General features: G+C 37.3%; 1 protein-coding gene across 1 annotated transcript in view; it reads left to right on the forward strand.

Moving 5' to 3' along the window:
- The first annotated feature begins 4,682 nt into the window (after positions 1–4,682).
- Positions 4,683–16,559, forward strand: part of USP28 (ubiquitin specific peptidase 28) — a 72,195-nt gene continuing 60,318 nt past the window's right edge. Inside the window, 1 exon segment of the mRNA XM_074304219.1 lies at positions 4,683–4,962. Within this exon segment, the coding sequence (XP_074160320.1) occupies positions 4,906–4,962 (57 nt within the window). The 5' untranslated portion in view covers positions 4,683–4,905.

The raw sequence follows: 16,559 nt of genomic DNA on the forward strand, positions 1-16,559 counted from the left end.
GATCCATGCTGACAGCCAACCTTAGGAAGGAGTGAAAACCTAAGGGACGTATTTGATTAGCAACAGATTGAAGGCAACCAAGAGGTAATAAGTGAGTCTCCTATCACTTATGATGCATTTGAAAGTGAATTTAGTTTTTAAAAAAATACTTAGGAGCATCTACTTTAAAATTGAGCCCATTCTCTCCAGGAACTGAGGTTGTTTAAGGAAGACTATACTCTCAGATCTTAGGGGAAATGGTTCATTATTTTTGCTTTTGCTATATATTCTTAGCAAATATTCCTTTATAAAAGCTAATTCATAGTAATTGGTTAATTTATAGAGGAACTAATAGCTAATACTTAACATTGGGAAGAACACACTAAAATATGGGCTTAAACTGATGGATTAAAGGAAAAAACTCTTCAGCTCCTCAGGGGTTTCCTTTTTAGATCCTTGAAAGAGAAATGGATGATATTGCTAGATGTGAACTGGTTTAGACAGTACAGTTAGGTGAATTCATAACTGATTAAATGACTGGACTCAAAAGGTACTGAAAAATATCTGGAGGCTTTAGTGGATTACATGCTTGATATGAATGAATATGGTCATATAGTCTTCATGATGATGAAGGAGCAAGCATTTTTTTACAAAAGATATTTTGTAATGGACCATATCTTTATCATCATATAATTGATTGAAAAATGAAGATGATACTAAGATGCTAATGGGCTTATTATTGATACTGAAAGACAATTTGATTTGGTAGAGTAAAATGTCATCTCTCTTCCAATATTTCCCATGCATACATTAAAGTCATGTCAGTCTTCCTTAAAGTATGTAACAGTGATGATAAACTTTGTTCAATGATCCATTGGTCATACATATCAAACAAGTCATAAAACAAGGATATAGCACAGGGGTTGTCAAACTACAGCTCGCAGGCCAGATTCGGCTGCTGAGGACGTTTATGGGCCTGCCAGGTTATGGCAAATGGGCCGAGGGGCGGAGACAGTGTGAGCTTTTGTTTTTACTATAATCCGGCCCTCCCACAGTCTGAGGGACAGGGAACTGGCCCTGTTTTTAAAAAGTTTGAGGACCACTGATATAGAATTTGCCAAAGTCATTTGTCACTATGATGGAATAGAGCTCCAATACAGTGTCCAACTTAGAAAGTCAGATTTAATAGATATTTTTATGAGTAACATTGGTGGTTGCCATAAACCCTGAAACACTGCATAAAACCTCTTGAAAGGACTCTGCAATCACTCAAAAGAATTTGGCCCAACCATCCACATAGTCAAGAACAAGTGGATGAAAAATTATCATTGCCCAGATTATTACATGTAATCAGATGGACACCATGTAGTGCATAGCCATTAATATTTATAAATATCCAAATGGATAGTGAGTTGTTTCCAGACTGAGTAGGATAGGACAGTGAACAGGAATAACTTCAGAAAATTGCAAAATTCCTTCTACTAGAAATAAGTCTGAAGAAGATAGACTATTCACACAAGGGAGATTAAAAGATAAAAGGTAGATAACTAGAATATTACACTAGGATTCCTACAATGAACTGGAAAGGGAAAAGAAAGCAATGAAGATCCCCAATATGTTGGGTGCATATCTATGGCAAAATTACAGAGGATAAAGATCAAAGCTGCACAGTATGGAATGACATGGATAAGCTGTGATATACTTCAATGGAAAGAACATCCGAAAGGATGAGAGCACACATCTATTTGAATATTTAAAAAATGGAAATCCAGAATTCTATAGCTTAAGATTTTCATAAATTATGAATAATTAATATATTAGTAATGATTTGAAGAGATTTCCTATTGTTACTGTTATTTTTTTATTGTTAGTATGTGGTTTGGTTTGGTTTCAAACACCAAAGAGAGAAGGCTAAGGGGTATGCAAGGGATTGTTACTGAGTACCAAGTACAAACACTAAAATAAACACATTAGTTCACTGCAAGTTATCTCAGACTTTTATAAACACTGCACTTACAATGTCACATCAGTGAAAATGTGACAATAGTAATAGAAGTTAGAAATCCTTCAACTTGCAAAGGGAGACATTTTGAAACTTTCTCTTGAAGTATCAGAATTTAACTTACACCGTTGCATAACCATTTTACTTTTCGAGTAATTTAGAAATTTTATTAATTTCACTTTTTCTTCTTCACTTCTCTTTCCTTTTTGCTACATTTTCCTTCTCTGATTTCTCCTATCCCCCTTCTTTATTTCCCCCCTCTTCCATTCTTTTTTCCAACAAATCTCAGATAATCATTACAATGTAATCCCAACTACATTCTGAATTTGATTCAGACCACAAGAAATCAAAAAAATTCACCAGCTTATAAAATAGAACTTGCTATTAGGACAAGTTAGCCAGAAGGGGAAAATAAAATATTCTTATTCTTCCTCTGAGTATTCCGGAACCCTTATTATGCCTTTAACTTGCCTTACCCTGGGTTTTGTTTATTGCTCATCATTCACAATATTTCCCCCTCCCAATTATCTTACAATGATTAAAATCCAATAATGCAATCATTCCGCAGCCATCCTGTCTGGGCTTTCAAACAGAGTAACAAGAAAATGATTCCCTTTGGCGACAGCAGAATGTCCCCCGACATCTACTTTGGATACTTGATCTCTGGGAGGACTGCCGACTAATGGCCGAGATTTGACGTGGACTTGCTCATTAAATTCAGCGTTGGACAGGATGTCTCTTGTAGATTACAGCAGTCAAGATTTGTGATCCCCCAAAGGAAGTTTTACCCAGGGGGAACGAGAGGAGCAAGTTCCTTAATCATTAGTTATTAATCACTTGAGCCCATTATTTTCTATTCAGTTACAATTTTGTTTTTTGGAGGTGTGAGTATCGGATAATGTGGAAAATTTTCCCGAGGCAGGACGTTTCATAACTGAAATAGAGACAGTGATACAACAATAGATAAGTGAATTTTGGTGAAATTTGCTGTAAATGTTCTTTCCACCAAAATCCCTCCAGGACATTTGATCTTATGAAACTTTTGTACATTTCGTTCTACTATAGAAAAACCAACCAATCAGCTGCTCGAGGAAAGAAAAGATGGAAGACAGAGGCAGACCCACAGACACCGGCACCAAAGAAGAGTCAGACAAGACTGAACTACCGTGAACGTGACCAGTGCATAGGAAGCATGAATTTTTACAAAATGAAGATAGAACCAGGTAAAGAACCACAACAAGTAAACAATAAAACCGAATGTGGCTAAAAAAGGCCCCAACTTGGTCCGGAGGTGAGAAACCCTTCTCCTTCCTGGGGCGGCGATCATAAATGTGGTCATAGTATAATACTTGGTAGTAAGAGAAGGCCGCGGCTTGGGTTAGTTTGGCCAGTTACTTTTTGCGCTGCTTTTGGATTTCTTTGTTAGAAGAGATGACCTTCCCGGAGGAAATGAGGGGCAGGATGCATGGGAAAATAAAGACACAAGATAACAATTTTACAAAAGAAGCTGGGCCCAAATCTACATATGTGCATATGAATAGGGACTTTAAAGTTGAGCAAAATGTGCCCTGGAAACTGTCGTTTACAAGTATTAGCGGTGAAGAGGCTCGGCCGAGGAACTGGGAATCTTAGGTTGCGGCCTTGGCTCGGCCATTGGGATACTTTTCTCCTGCTTGGAACGCGGTCGGGTTACAGAACTCCGGGGCTCCCGGCTGGAGCCTTGCATTTGGAATCTAAATTCAACCCTTTTTCGGCACAGGTGACCCTGAGCGAGTCATTTTACTTCAACTACCTCTTGTTAAAATGAGAGTCGGACTAGATCGTCTCTAAGCTTCCTCCCAGCTCTAGAGGCTTCTAGTCTACGCTTCTACTACTTTCTAAAGAAGCCCAACTCCCCACTGTGCTAATCCTCCAAACACAAAGGCAGCGATTGGGAGGAACCACACTTGTGGAGCTGGTGCCGAGCCGGAGCTTTACTTCTGGGGTTTTCATCGCGCTGAGCCCCCAAGTAGTGAAAATACCACAATTTTTATTTGACTCTTGAAATTAAATGGAAACCTTACAAATGCTCGCCGTGCTCTCTGAGCAGCGGCGTTTGGAGCGCTGCCCCGGGACGCAGCGAGCCTCGCTTAGGCGGGACTCGCTCAGCCTAGCCTAGTCCGTCCGGTGTACCTCAGTTTCCCCTTTCAGACTAGGGGGCTCCTTCGGGGTTACATGAAGCAGCGGGCACTTTAAGCCCTTTCTTCAAAGGACCCGTGTTCAAGGTGGCCTCTGTTTCAACTGACATGAGGGCGAAATTTAGGTTTCGGGGTAGTGTGAGAAAGTAGGGGGGCCGCGGGGGCGAGATTTGGAGGACAAGGCCAACAATGCTTCCAAAAACTCCTTGCCCAGCAGACAACGGACCCCGAACCCCAACCGCCGCGGCCGAGGCGGAGGAGAGGGCGACCGTTATGAGGCTGAAGCAAAGTCACGTGAGAGGGCGTGAGGAATTGCGGGAGGGGGGAGTGAGTAAAGGGAAAAGCGGCTCTCTCTGGGACGCGCGCGCTCCCGCTCGTCTGGCGACCCCGAGTAGGTGTGCACGCGGAGCGGCCTCGTTCCCCACCTCTTCCACTCATGCGCACGCGCGCACGGTTCCGGTGTCGCCGAAGGGGTGGGCCCGCCAGAAGCGCGCGCGCGTCCAGGTTAGGGGAGGGCGAGCGAAGGGGGCGGGGCTGGAACGGAACCCAGGAGGAGGGGGTTTGTGAGGCGGAGGCGGAGGCGGGGGGGCGGTGGTGGCGGGGAGGGTCTCCTCCTCGGGGCTGAGTCCGGCGGTGGCGGTGGCGTTGGCGGCAGCGGTGGGATATCTGCGGACCCCACGGAGGGGGAGAAAGAGCGAGCAAGCGAGCGAGCTAGAGGGCAGGGGGGAGGGGCGGGTGGTCCCGGCCATGACGGCGGAGCTGCAGCAGGAGGACGCGGCGAGCGCGGCGGAGAGCCACGGCTCGGTGAGCCCGTCGGGACCGGGGCAAGCGGGCGGCGGGGCGGGGCTGGCGCGCGTCGGGCCCCCCAGGCAGTGTCAGAGGCGGGAGGGGAGAGGGCGAGGACTGGGAGGAGGGCCCGCCAGATGGAGGCCGGGCGGCCGGCCAGGCGTTTGTGCCGCAGCCGGCGCCGGGCGAGCGGGCGAAGCTGCCGGCAGTGGAGGCCGAGTGCAGCCCGCGGCCGAAGGAAGTGGGGAGACGGGGGCTGAGGGGTGGGCGGCCGCGGGTGCTGGAGGAGCACCTCGAGTGAGTGCTCTGTGCGTGCAAGGAGGATGCTGGCGGGCTCCGAAAAGTTTGGGGAGAAAGAACCTCTTCAACTGAGGCACTTGAATGCTCAAGCCCGAGTCCCCATTCTCCTTGGGGATAACTCTTCTAGAGAAACTGGCTTCTTAACCAGCGTTCATCTCCCTCAAATACGGGGTTTGTGGGGCGAGGAGAGAGGAGCGCTAATCCACTCAAAACGCTTTAGTTCGGGAACTTACTACTGCACCGCACTGGGGATACAAAGGCTTGACACACTCCCAGCTCTCTGGTAGTTTAATGTCTGACGGTGGGATTGGGGGTTGGGGAACGGGGGCAGGAGGACACGGGCAGAAATAGCTACCCGGAGAGAGAGAGAGACTGTGATAAGTGCAGAAGCATGCAGGGAGATATTTAAAATGGTAGCTGGTCTTGTTGCTAACAGTTTCCAATAAAAGAATAAATAAGATAGTAAGCGGCGTGGTGTCCAAGGAATCTGGTGTCCATTAACACTGGTACCCAAGGTTTGGGAGAAAGTGAGAATGTGCTAGAAAACAGTTAGGAAGCAGGATGCTCAAAGATTTCCCTGAGGAAACTAATGCTTGGCGTTAGGTGCTGTTATTTTGAAAAGCCAGAAATTGCCTTTAACCTTTTTTTAAAAATCACTGATATTGAAGTACATTATACCCAATTGTTGTACTTTTTTTTTTTTTCCAGGATGGTAAGGATGAGGAGACACCGTTATGTGATTTCTGGAATTGTTGAAAGTATACTAGGTGTCCAAAGTCATATTTTGGAATTGGAAGAGCTTGCTTGACTAACTAAACCACAAAACCATCAAACTAATCATATGTACCTACACAAAAAGACAAAAAAGAAATGTTTTGCTTATTTTTGTTTATAGCGTATAACATAGGAGTTGTACTGGTTTCCTTTTGAAGTCTATTTAAAATTTCTCTTAAAAGAAAAAATAAACTCCCCAAAAGGAAATAGGAGACTATCATCTAGTTAATGTACATGTTGTTTGCAAAAGAGCGCTGGAATTTGAACCAAAATTTTCCCTTTTGATTCAAAAATAAGTTTATGGCTTAGAAATAGAAGAGTTTTTAGTTTTAAGACATTGTAGGTGATCGAGAGAAGTGAAACATTTAAAAGATAGTGAACTTTCTTCAGATCAGTTATATCTTTGCTAGTTAATGGCAATTTCATTTACCTCTATCACAGATTAACTGTTGTTGTTGTTGTTGTTGTTTTTTTCCCCCAGCCAGTCACTGTTTTTAACTTGTGTGTCCAGATCTGTTTTCAGATGTAACTAATGTTTAGGTCTTCAACAGATAGTATTGGTTAAGTCAAGACTATTTTTGGAGGACTTGGAATCACAGTTACAGTCAAGAGTAGTTTGATCCCTGGTATGTTGTAGAGTGATGACATTTGCTATATTGTACTGATGATTTGCTCTGTTCAGACAAATGAAGAGTGAAATACTAGTTCATATTTGGTTTACTTCTGTTCTTGCTAGTTTGAAGCTTTTCAAATTAGCCACTCAGTTTGAATGAATGTGATATTAAAAATGTTTTGCTGTTTTTTCCCTCATTGTGATAGATGTATTGTTAGTAACATCTTTTTCTTGGTTGTTATAATAGACTTATATTTCCATAGAAATTTAGAGTAGCAAGGTGGTACATTGGATAGAACACAGGGCCTGAAGTCAGGAAGACTTACTGTAGTAAATTCAAATCTGGCCTCAGGCACCAGCTGTGTGACCCTGGACAAGTCATTTAACCCTTTTTGTCTCAGTTGCCTCATCTGTAAAATGAGCTGGAGAAGGAAATCAGAAACCACCAAAAAACTCTAAATGTGTTCATGAAGTCAGACGTGACTAGACAACACTTCTGTAGAACTGTGATCCTGTCACTGTTAAAATCTTCTAGTCTTGTACATTGAAATCTTTCTCCTTTTTAACTGTTTACATTTTTCTACAAGTTTTCAATAAGCGGTGTATCCCATGTGATAAATCCCTTCATCTAGATTTCATGATATCTTCCTATACCAATAATTTATATCTCAGTTTGTCTTCCTTTTCTGATCATGTATTTTTCCAATAAGATCATTTATGTACCTTTCTTTCATTAGTAAGTTACTTCGTTCTTTACATCTGTTTATCCTTTGCCTTTTGGGTGCCCTGCAACTTTAATTTTTTTGTAGACCATGAACAGTTTTCTGAGACTTAATGCCTTTACCCTTTAAAGATGATGCTGACTTAAAAGTACTACACCATCTCCTTTGTGGATCACAAAATCCTCACATAACCATTCAGTATTTTTCTAAGAAAAAACTGTAGTACTCCTGGAATAAGTTACCAAAATGATAATCTTAGGAGGAGTTTTGATCATAGTTTTATAAAATTTTCCTTTTAAGTTTGATGTTTCAGCTTTTATAATTTCATTAAATTTCAATTTACAATATAATAAAATGTTACAACAATAATCATATGAAAATAATTTAGGATCTCAAGAAACCTGTCACCTGTTAACCTTATTCTTATTCAATAACAGCCTAATATTTTCTTTAGTTTTAAGAAAGCTTGCTTATTTTTCTGTAATTTTAAAAATTGGATTTCATAGGAATTTGTTTTCCCTTGTTTTGCTGACTTTTTGCCCAGGATTTGTTGATCATTTATATTTTTGGTATATTAATGAGCCAATTCTTGGTTTGCTTCTGCAACTCTTAATGTTGCTTCATCGGCTGCAAAGGGTGTTAGGCTAAACAAAGAGTATTTATAAAACAAACTGACAAATGGCATCTTACCAGAAGAGAGCTCACCATGTGTTCTATTTACTTATAAGGATTTTTTTTTAATCAAAGAAAAGCAAGTGTCAGATTATAGCAAGTATGTTTTTTACTAGTACAGTCACAAGAGATAATAGTGAGTACAGTAGCCTTTATTTTGGTCAACAGTCCCTTTACTCCTCTTTTACTGATTTCCCTAAGGAGCTCCTCATCTATTCTAAACTTTCTACTTTTGTCAGATTACTTTCCTTTTAATGATTTCTTTCCTTTTAATTATTAAAAAATTAAGGCTATCCAGCAGGGACTGCCTCTTCCATCTTAGCTCTTCTTCAGTATTTCTATACTTAGTTTATTCCATTTTTCTTTTCAGTCTCAAAGAAGAAAATGGCTTTTAAATTAAAAAAAAAACAAACTACTGATTTTGTTTGAATACAACTGTCTTATAACCATTATCCCTGTCATTCTATATTTAATGTATATTTCTTGAAAAAAGTTTATTGATTAATGAAAAGTAAGGATATGTTCATTAACTTGGATTATATGGTATTAACTTTACTATATTCGACCAAAGTTTTGTTGCCTCTTAATGCTTATTTTTGAAAGGAATCTACTATATAGATCCTTTCCCTTCTTCTCCTCATAAGAAACCTATTTTCTACAAATCCATGCCCACTCCTGAATTTTCAGTCTCATTTTCCTCTGTTGCCTTCAAACAAACACAGAACCCTAAATCGTAACACTGCCCTAAAACTGTAACAAAGACCTCTCCATGTCTGCTGCCCTTTTCCATTTATGTTTTCTTCTTATTTCCCTACTGTCTGGCTTTTTTGTCCATCACTTTACTTAGATAACAAGCTTCTTGAAGAAAAGGGCTAAATTTGATGTGGCTATCTTTTTCTTAAGAACATCTAACATAGTATCTTGCATATGACAAGTTCTTCCTCAGTACATGTTTGTTAAATGTTGTTAAAAAAAAATTTAATTTTTTTCCAAAGCCATTCTCACTTCAATATAAGTCAACAGTGTGACCTAGCAACTTAAAAAAAAAAAAAGCCAGTTTGATCTTATTCCATATTAAAATAAGCCTAATGGCCAAGATTAGTGACTGCATTTTGTAATGCTGTCTATAGATTGGGTCACTCTATTTAGTATTAGTAAGGGGCACATTTCAGAAGACTTTGGTGATAGGAATAGAGTGCCTGGTTCTGCCTCTTACTGTCTCCCAATGTGGCCTTCTGCACGTCCTTTCATCTCCCTCCATTTCCCATATCTCATCTGTACAATGAAAAAGTTTGATAGGACTTCCAGCTCTAGACCTGTAACTTCATAAGCGTTAAAGAATGGGAGTTTGGCAAAGAGCTACAAAATCCAAAATGAGAACTGAAAGCAAAGGAGTTACATTTAGAGAAAAAAAGGCATGTAAAAAGGAAGGGTGAAGACATGACAGGATTCCTCAGGTCTTTGAAGAGTTGTCATGTGTATGTGACATTAGATAAGTGCTATTTCTATAACACTTTTAAGATTTGTAAGGTATGCACATTCTTTCATTTGATTTCACAACAGCCCTATGAAGGAGATACTGTTCTTTTCCCCATTGTGTAGTTAAGGATACTGAGGAAGTAGAGAGGGTGCAAAAATGTGTGTTTACATTTATTAATAGAAAGCAATTAAAAAGTAAGAGCACTGGCAACTAGGGCATCAACTCTGTCAATCCTGGCAGTCTCTCAGAAACTTTTCATTACCTATAAAATGTGTTTGACCAAATGATTTACTTGAGCCTTTGATCCTATAATCTCCACCTTGAATCCCAAAGCAAAATTTAATCTTTTTTTTTTTTTTTTGCTTTCCCATTTCAAATTAAATGGGAAATAATTGATTGAAAATATCTTGGCATCAAGGGTTTTTTTTTTTTTTAATAAAAGTTTCATATCCAAGATATATGAGGAATTGGTTAAAGCTTAAAAGAATAAGAGCCATTTCCCAAGAGATAAATCACTATCAGTCAGTAAACAAAGAAGTGATAGACTTAAGGTATAGAATGAGAAACATATTTTAAAGTCATTGTAGATGTTTATTTTGATTGACTATACATACTTGTTAAAAGGTGTTTTTTCCCCAGTGGGAAAAGAGGGGGGGATGATGAAAAGGGGCATGGAAGAAAATTTTGTTAAAGCATAGAAGAAAATAGACAAGTAGGACAGCTTTGAAAGTTACTTGTTGAATTTATAAACAAAAGTAAAAGATAATACTTGCAGTTTCATGCATAGTTCCTTTTCTGTATTCTTGAATATAAAAATATTCAATTTGTTCAGAGTTAAAAAATTTTCAGTTCATAAAGTAATTGCTATGTGTTCAAATTGTTAGATGGAAAAAGTATATAAAGTGTGTGTGAAAGAGACAAATTCCCTTTCTTCTAGGAATTCATAGTCTTACTTCATCCCCAGATTAATATGCTCTCTTCAAAATACCTTTATTACATTTATCTATATACATTTTTATCTCCTTCATCCACCCCCATAGTAGAATATAAACTCAAGTCAGGGAGTATTTAATTTGTGTCTTTATATTCCTGACCCCTAATGCAGTGCCTTTATTTAGTAGACGCCAATAAATGTTGATTCCTTTCTTTATGCCACATTAATGTATTTTCTTTGGGCCCTAATATTCCATTTTTTGGACTCTATTGTTTTTAAAAATAGAAATATGTAACAGTAATGTTTCAGGCCATTTAAAAAGAGACTTTTTAGATGTTGGGATATGGTTAAAATAGGCTTGTTTATCAATTCTTTATTAATTTAAAATTGAGAAACATTGCTGGAGCATAGGCAAATGATGTCAGCTGCAAACTGGTAAGCAGAGCATCTCTACATTGAAATATTTGAATAGAACTTTAAAAGCCTCATCATGTACAGGAAGATCTACTTTCCATATAGGAAAAGGTGATGGTTTTAAGGTGTGACTTTTCACCAGCTATTTAACTGATTCTAGTAGTTTTCCTCATCCATTGTAAATTAAATACTCTGAGTCTGCACCAATTTGTGTTTGTATATATCTTGTCTAAAAAGGTTCATTCTTGACTATTTTTGGTTTCTTGCAAAGTGACAATTAGTATTCTTTATCCTGGAAAACTTGGGCCCATAAAGCCTAAGAGCTTGCATAAAACTATAGTGCTTCATGGAAGTCAAAAAGCCTAAGTTTCTTTAGTGATTGTGTGTGTCTTTTTTCTCTGCCTCTAGGGCTAGAAAAGTAGAGTTCTTTGTTTTGAAAACTGTATACTTGGCAAAAGGAAGTGCAAACCTTTTGGCTCTCATCCTTTGCTGTAATTAAGATTTATTCTGTTCAGCTGCATTGATGTGATAGTGATGTATATAGGTTGTAACTAGTGTTACATCCTAACAGGTCTTGGCCTGTCCATATGCAGTGGTAGGATTAAGTCTCAAGCGAAGTATGTAAATTTCCACTGAGAAAACAAGCTCAGAAGTTCTGAAGAAGTTGTAGTATGAATCCCACTTGGCTCAATAAGCTATTATATTTTATAGAATATCGGAACTGAAAAGGACTTTAGAGGTCTTCTAATCCAAGTCTCATTTTGTATGTGGAGAAACTGATTCTCAGAGAGGTTAAGATACACATACACAGCCATAGTCACATGGCTAGTTAGTGGTTGAAGCTGAACACTAAGACTCCCACTCAGTCCACTGGCCCTTGCCATTGTTTCACACTCTTGTCTATATGTAATTGTTAAAATTTTGGGGTATTTGATTTAGCTTGTGGTATAATTAAATGGGTGAAATAATAAACCATGATAACATGGTTATAGAGGAGGAGTGTGCATATTAATATAGTTTGAAGTCAATGAAATTAAATTTTCAAATAGCCATTGTCATTTCATTTGATTTAGCATTTATTGAACAGCTGTTAATATCCAGCATATTGTTGTGCCGTTATAGCTTAAATCTGTGATTTGGATTCTTGTCATAGTTTCATTTAGAAACTAGACAGAATTTGGAACTAGATTTAGAACTAGAAGGGATTCCTAAAGATTATCAATGTCAGTCCCCTCATTTTAAAGGTGAGGAGACTAAAAACTATAAAGGTAGCATGATATAGAAGAAAGACATAGGATATGCAGTCAGTTAACTTGGGTTCAAATCCTGCCTCTGCCACCGACTTTGACTTTTAGCAAGTCATCTGAAGTCTCAGCTTCTTCAGTCAAACAACAACATGGTTGAAGTAGTTAATTTCTTAGTTCCTTTCCAACTCCAAATCCCTTTCCACTATACCAGGACATTCAAGAAGTTTACAATGTAGAGACAAAATTCAGTGTTCTTAAAATAGATGTGATTTATTCCTTCTACTTACTTTTCATATATCTTTTAGTGTTTTTAACTCTCCCTTTGTAGTTTGATGTTAGTCAAAAATGACATTTATTAATGACATTGATATAGGACTATAAAGATTGGAAAGTGCTTTATAAATATCTTACTTTATCCTCACATCAAGCCTGGGAGATAAATACATTTGACAGATTAAAAAAACAAAAAACTGAGACAAACAGGTTAAGTGACTTTTCCAAAATCATAAGTCATAACAGCTAGTAAATGTTTGAGACTAGTTTTGAATTCCAGTCTTCCTTGTCTTGAGGCCTAGTGCTCTATCCTTTGATAACCTTGTTGCCATGGCAGTTTATTGACCAAAAAGGAGAAGAAGTCAAATTAGGTGGAGTGAGAGAACAGAATGAACAAAAAGTACCAAGGCAGTTGGAAATGGACATATAGGAAAGTAAAACTTTGGGGGAAATTAGATAAATGGGAACAATTATATTCTTAGTTTCTTTATTTGTATAATTTCAAGTTGCTTTCCAGATTGGTTCTATTGATTCACAGCTAAACCAGCAATATACCAGTGTGTATACCATCTTCCCACAGCATTGATTGTGCCAGTCTTTTGTCATTTTAGCTAATTTCCTGGTATGAAGTAAAGCTCAGAGTTATTTTGATTTGCATTTTTAAATTTTTTTTTTTTTTTTTTTTTTAGTGTTTTGGAGCCTTTCATCCAGTTATTGTTTGAAATTCTTTTCTTGAGAACTGTTTGTTTTTATCTGTTGAATATATATGTGTGTGTGTGTGTGTGTGTATATATATATATATATATATATATATATATATATATATATATATATATATATATGAGAAAGATTTTTGGTCTTTGTGTATGTATTAATTATTTTAGAGACTAAACATCAGAAAAATTTGATGTCCACCCCTCTCTGTCTTTCTCCTCCCCTTTCTTCCCCCTCATGACTTCTTCCTATCCTAGATACAATACTTTTGTTTGTGTAGAAGTTTTTCAATTCCATGGAATTAAAATTATCTTTTTTATCTTTTGTAATTACTCCTGTTTCTTGTTTGGTTAAGAATATACCTCCTATTTGTGGCTGTGAAAGATATATGATTCTCTTCTGATATTTTTCTGATCTTTATTAAGGTATGTCCATTTAGAACACAGTGTGGCAAAATCTAAGTTGCCTCCCCCCTCCCCAGTAGAGAATTAAAAAAACAACAAAATCCCTGTTACAAATGTATAATTAGTATGATAGACTTGGCTCTTCTCAGTTTGGTGAATCAAAGCAACTCCAATTGAATTGGGATGGAAATGCCAGGTTTGTTCAGAGAGAAAACTATGGAGACTGCATGTGGATCAAAGTGTAGTCTCACCTTTTTTTAAATTTGTTTTTTTCTTGTCTTTTTTTCCTTTTGGTCTGATTTTTTTGTATAACATGACAAATGTGGAAATATATTTTAAAAGATTGCATATATTTTAACATAGATTGCTGTTTGGGGAAGGGGGAGGTGAGGGACAGAGAAAAATTTAGAACACAGTTTTACAAAAATTAATATTAAACTATCTTTACGTGTCTTTGAAAAAAGAAAATATCACCAATAAGTAATTTCCCCCCCCCCAAAAAAAAAAGAATACTTGGACATAGTTCATCATTGTTCATGCCCCTTTCTTTACTTCCTAGAGTTCCCCTTCCTGCTTTATCCTCTTTCCCTTTCTCATCATTCATTATGAAAACAGTGAGGATGGAATCTCCATCAGCTGAATGCTGTTCCACATTGATCAAGTGTTAAAAACCATTTAAATGATTGTGTGTGCATCTGTGAGTGTATATACCCACAAATACATAGACACATCTGTTTCATTCTGCACTCTTGAATCCTTGACTTCTATTAGGACATGGATAGCATGGTTCATCATTAGTTGGTCATTTTGATTATAGTGTCTTAAGTCTTTCAAACCTGTTCTCTTTAAGGTATTATAGTCATTGTATATAAATTATCCTGTTTCTATTCTCTCTGTCTGCTGCATTTCATATAAGTCTTCCCTGGTTTCTCCAAAATCATCCCTTTCCTCATTTCTTACAACACATTTTCCATCACATATTCCATTACATTTATAATACTGTAACGTGTCCGGCCATTGATGGGCATCCCCCCCAGGTTCTAGTTTTTGAAATGGCAAAAATTACTATTTAAAAATATTTTTCCAATTGCATATGAAAATTTTTAACATTAATTTAAAAAAAAATTTTTGAATCTAAATTCTCTTATCCTTCCCCTCCCTCCTCATTGAGATGGCAAGCAATTTGATGGTTGTGACGTATGTGTAGTCATGCAAAACATTTCCTTACTAATTAGTCATGTTGTGAAAGCAAACGCAGACCAAAAAACTGTGGGAAAAAAATAGTATGTTTCTATCCACATTCAGATTCCATTAGTTCTTTTTTTGAAGGTAGGTAGCATTTTTCATCATGAGTCCTTTGGAATTGTTTTAGACTTTGTATTGCTAAGAATGACTGTCATTCACAGGTGATCATTGTACAAAATTGCTCTTACTGTGTACAATGTTGTCCTCACTTTTCTTTGCATCAATTCATGTAACTCTTTCCAGGCTTTTCTGAAAAGCATTCTGCTTGTCATTTTTTTATATCACAATCATATACCATAGCTTGTTCACCATTTTCCAATTGATGGGCATTCCCTTAATTTCCAATTTTTTGCCATCACAAAAAGAACTGCTTTAAATATTTTTATATGTGTAAATCCTTTTCCTTTTTAAAAATTCTTTGGGATACAGATAGTAGTGATATTTCTGGGTCAAAGGGTAGAGACAATTTTAAAGCCCTTTAGACATAGTTCCAAATTGCCCTCCAGAAGATTAGTTTACAACCCCACCATCAGTGCATTAATATCCTAATTTTCCCACATTCTCTCCAATGTTATTTTCCTTTTTTTTTGGTCAGCCTATTTGATAGGTGTTCTCACTTCCTCTTTCTCTGCTACTTCTTTGTATTCATGTGCAAAGTGTTTTTTTATATAATTCTGTACTTATATGTATTTATTATCTCCTTTGACCAGTTCAGATGAGAGTGAGACTCAAGTGACAGCCCTTTCTCTTCCTACCTATTCTGTTTGTATAGATTTTTAACCTTTCCCTATTGCTACTCCTCCCAACCCATGCATTCCTTTTTTCCTTTCATTTGCCTTTAAAGACTATCAAGATAATTTGACTCCCTCTGTAACCCCTGACGATAAAGTACAGTGGAAACAGATATCATCTCATATTAGAATGTCAGCATTTTATCTTTGTTTAGTCCTTTATAATTTTTCTATTTATGTTTACCTTTATATGTTTCTCTAAACTCCTTTGAACATTAAACTTTCAGTAAAGCTCAGATCTTTTCATCAGAAATATATATACATTTTCTCCTCCCCTTATCCCTACCCTACATGACTTCTCTTCCTATCCTAGGTACATTACTTTTGTTTGTGCAGAGGTTTTTCAATTAAATGTAATTCAAATTATCTTTTTTATCTTTTGTAATTACTTCTGTCTCTTGTTTGGTTAAGAATATACCTCCTACTTGTGGCTGTGAAAGGTATATGAGTCTTCTTTCTTGATATTTTTCTGATCTTTACTATTAAGGTATGTCCGTTTAGAATACATTGTGGAATATGATAAAAGCTGTTTTTATAAGCTTAATTTCTGCCAGATTGGTTTCTATTTTCCTCAGAAGTTTTTAACAAATAGTTATTGACTTTTAATTGGCCCATTATAATTATCAGGGAGTTTGTTACTTGGTTAAGATTTTGTACCTCTTGTACCAAGCTGTTAATTTCCTTTCAGATTCTTCCATAATTCTCATTTATTTTCCAATATTTTTCTTTTAGTGCATTCATTTGGTTTTTACAATCATTTTAAAATTTTCCTGTATCTCTTTCAGGAGTTCTGATTAGACTTATTATTAGACTTCATTTCTTTGAGGTTTTTCTTTTAGATATTTTGGGGTAATTTTCTTCTTGATTTGTGTCATGAATACCCCTATCACCATGATAATTCTTTGTTTTTTTAAGTTTGTCTTTTCTTATTCTTCCAGTCTCTGACTTTGAATTTTAAGGTCAGGTTCTGTGCTCTTCTGGAGGGAAAAACTGAGCTGGTCCTCTTGCTGCTTTTTAGAGGTTTTATGTGTT

This window comes from Sminthopsis crassicaudata, chromosome 3 (assembly GCF_048593235.1).
Source record: "Sminthopsis crassicaudata isolate SCR6 chromosome 3, ASM4859323v1, whole genome shotgun sequence".
Taxonomy (NCBI): Eukaryota; Metazoa; Chordata; class Mammalia; order Dasyuromorphia; family Dasyuridae; genus Sminthopsis; species Sminthopsis crassicaudata.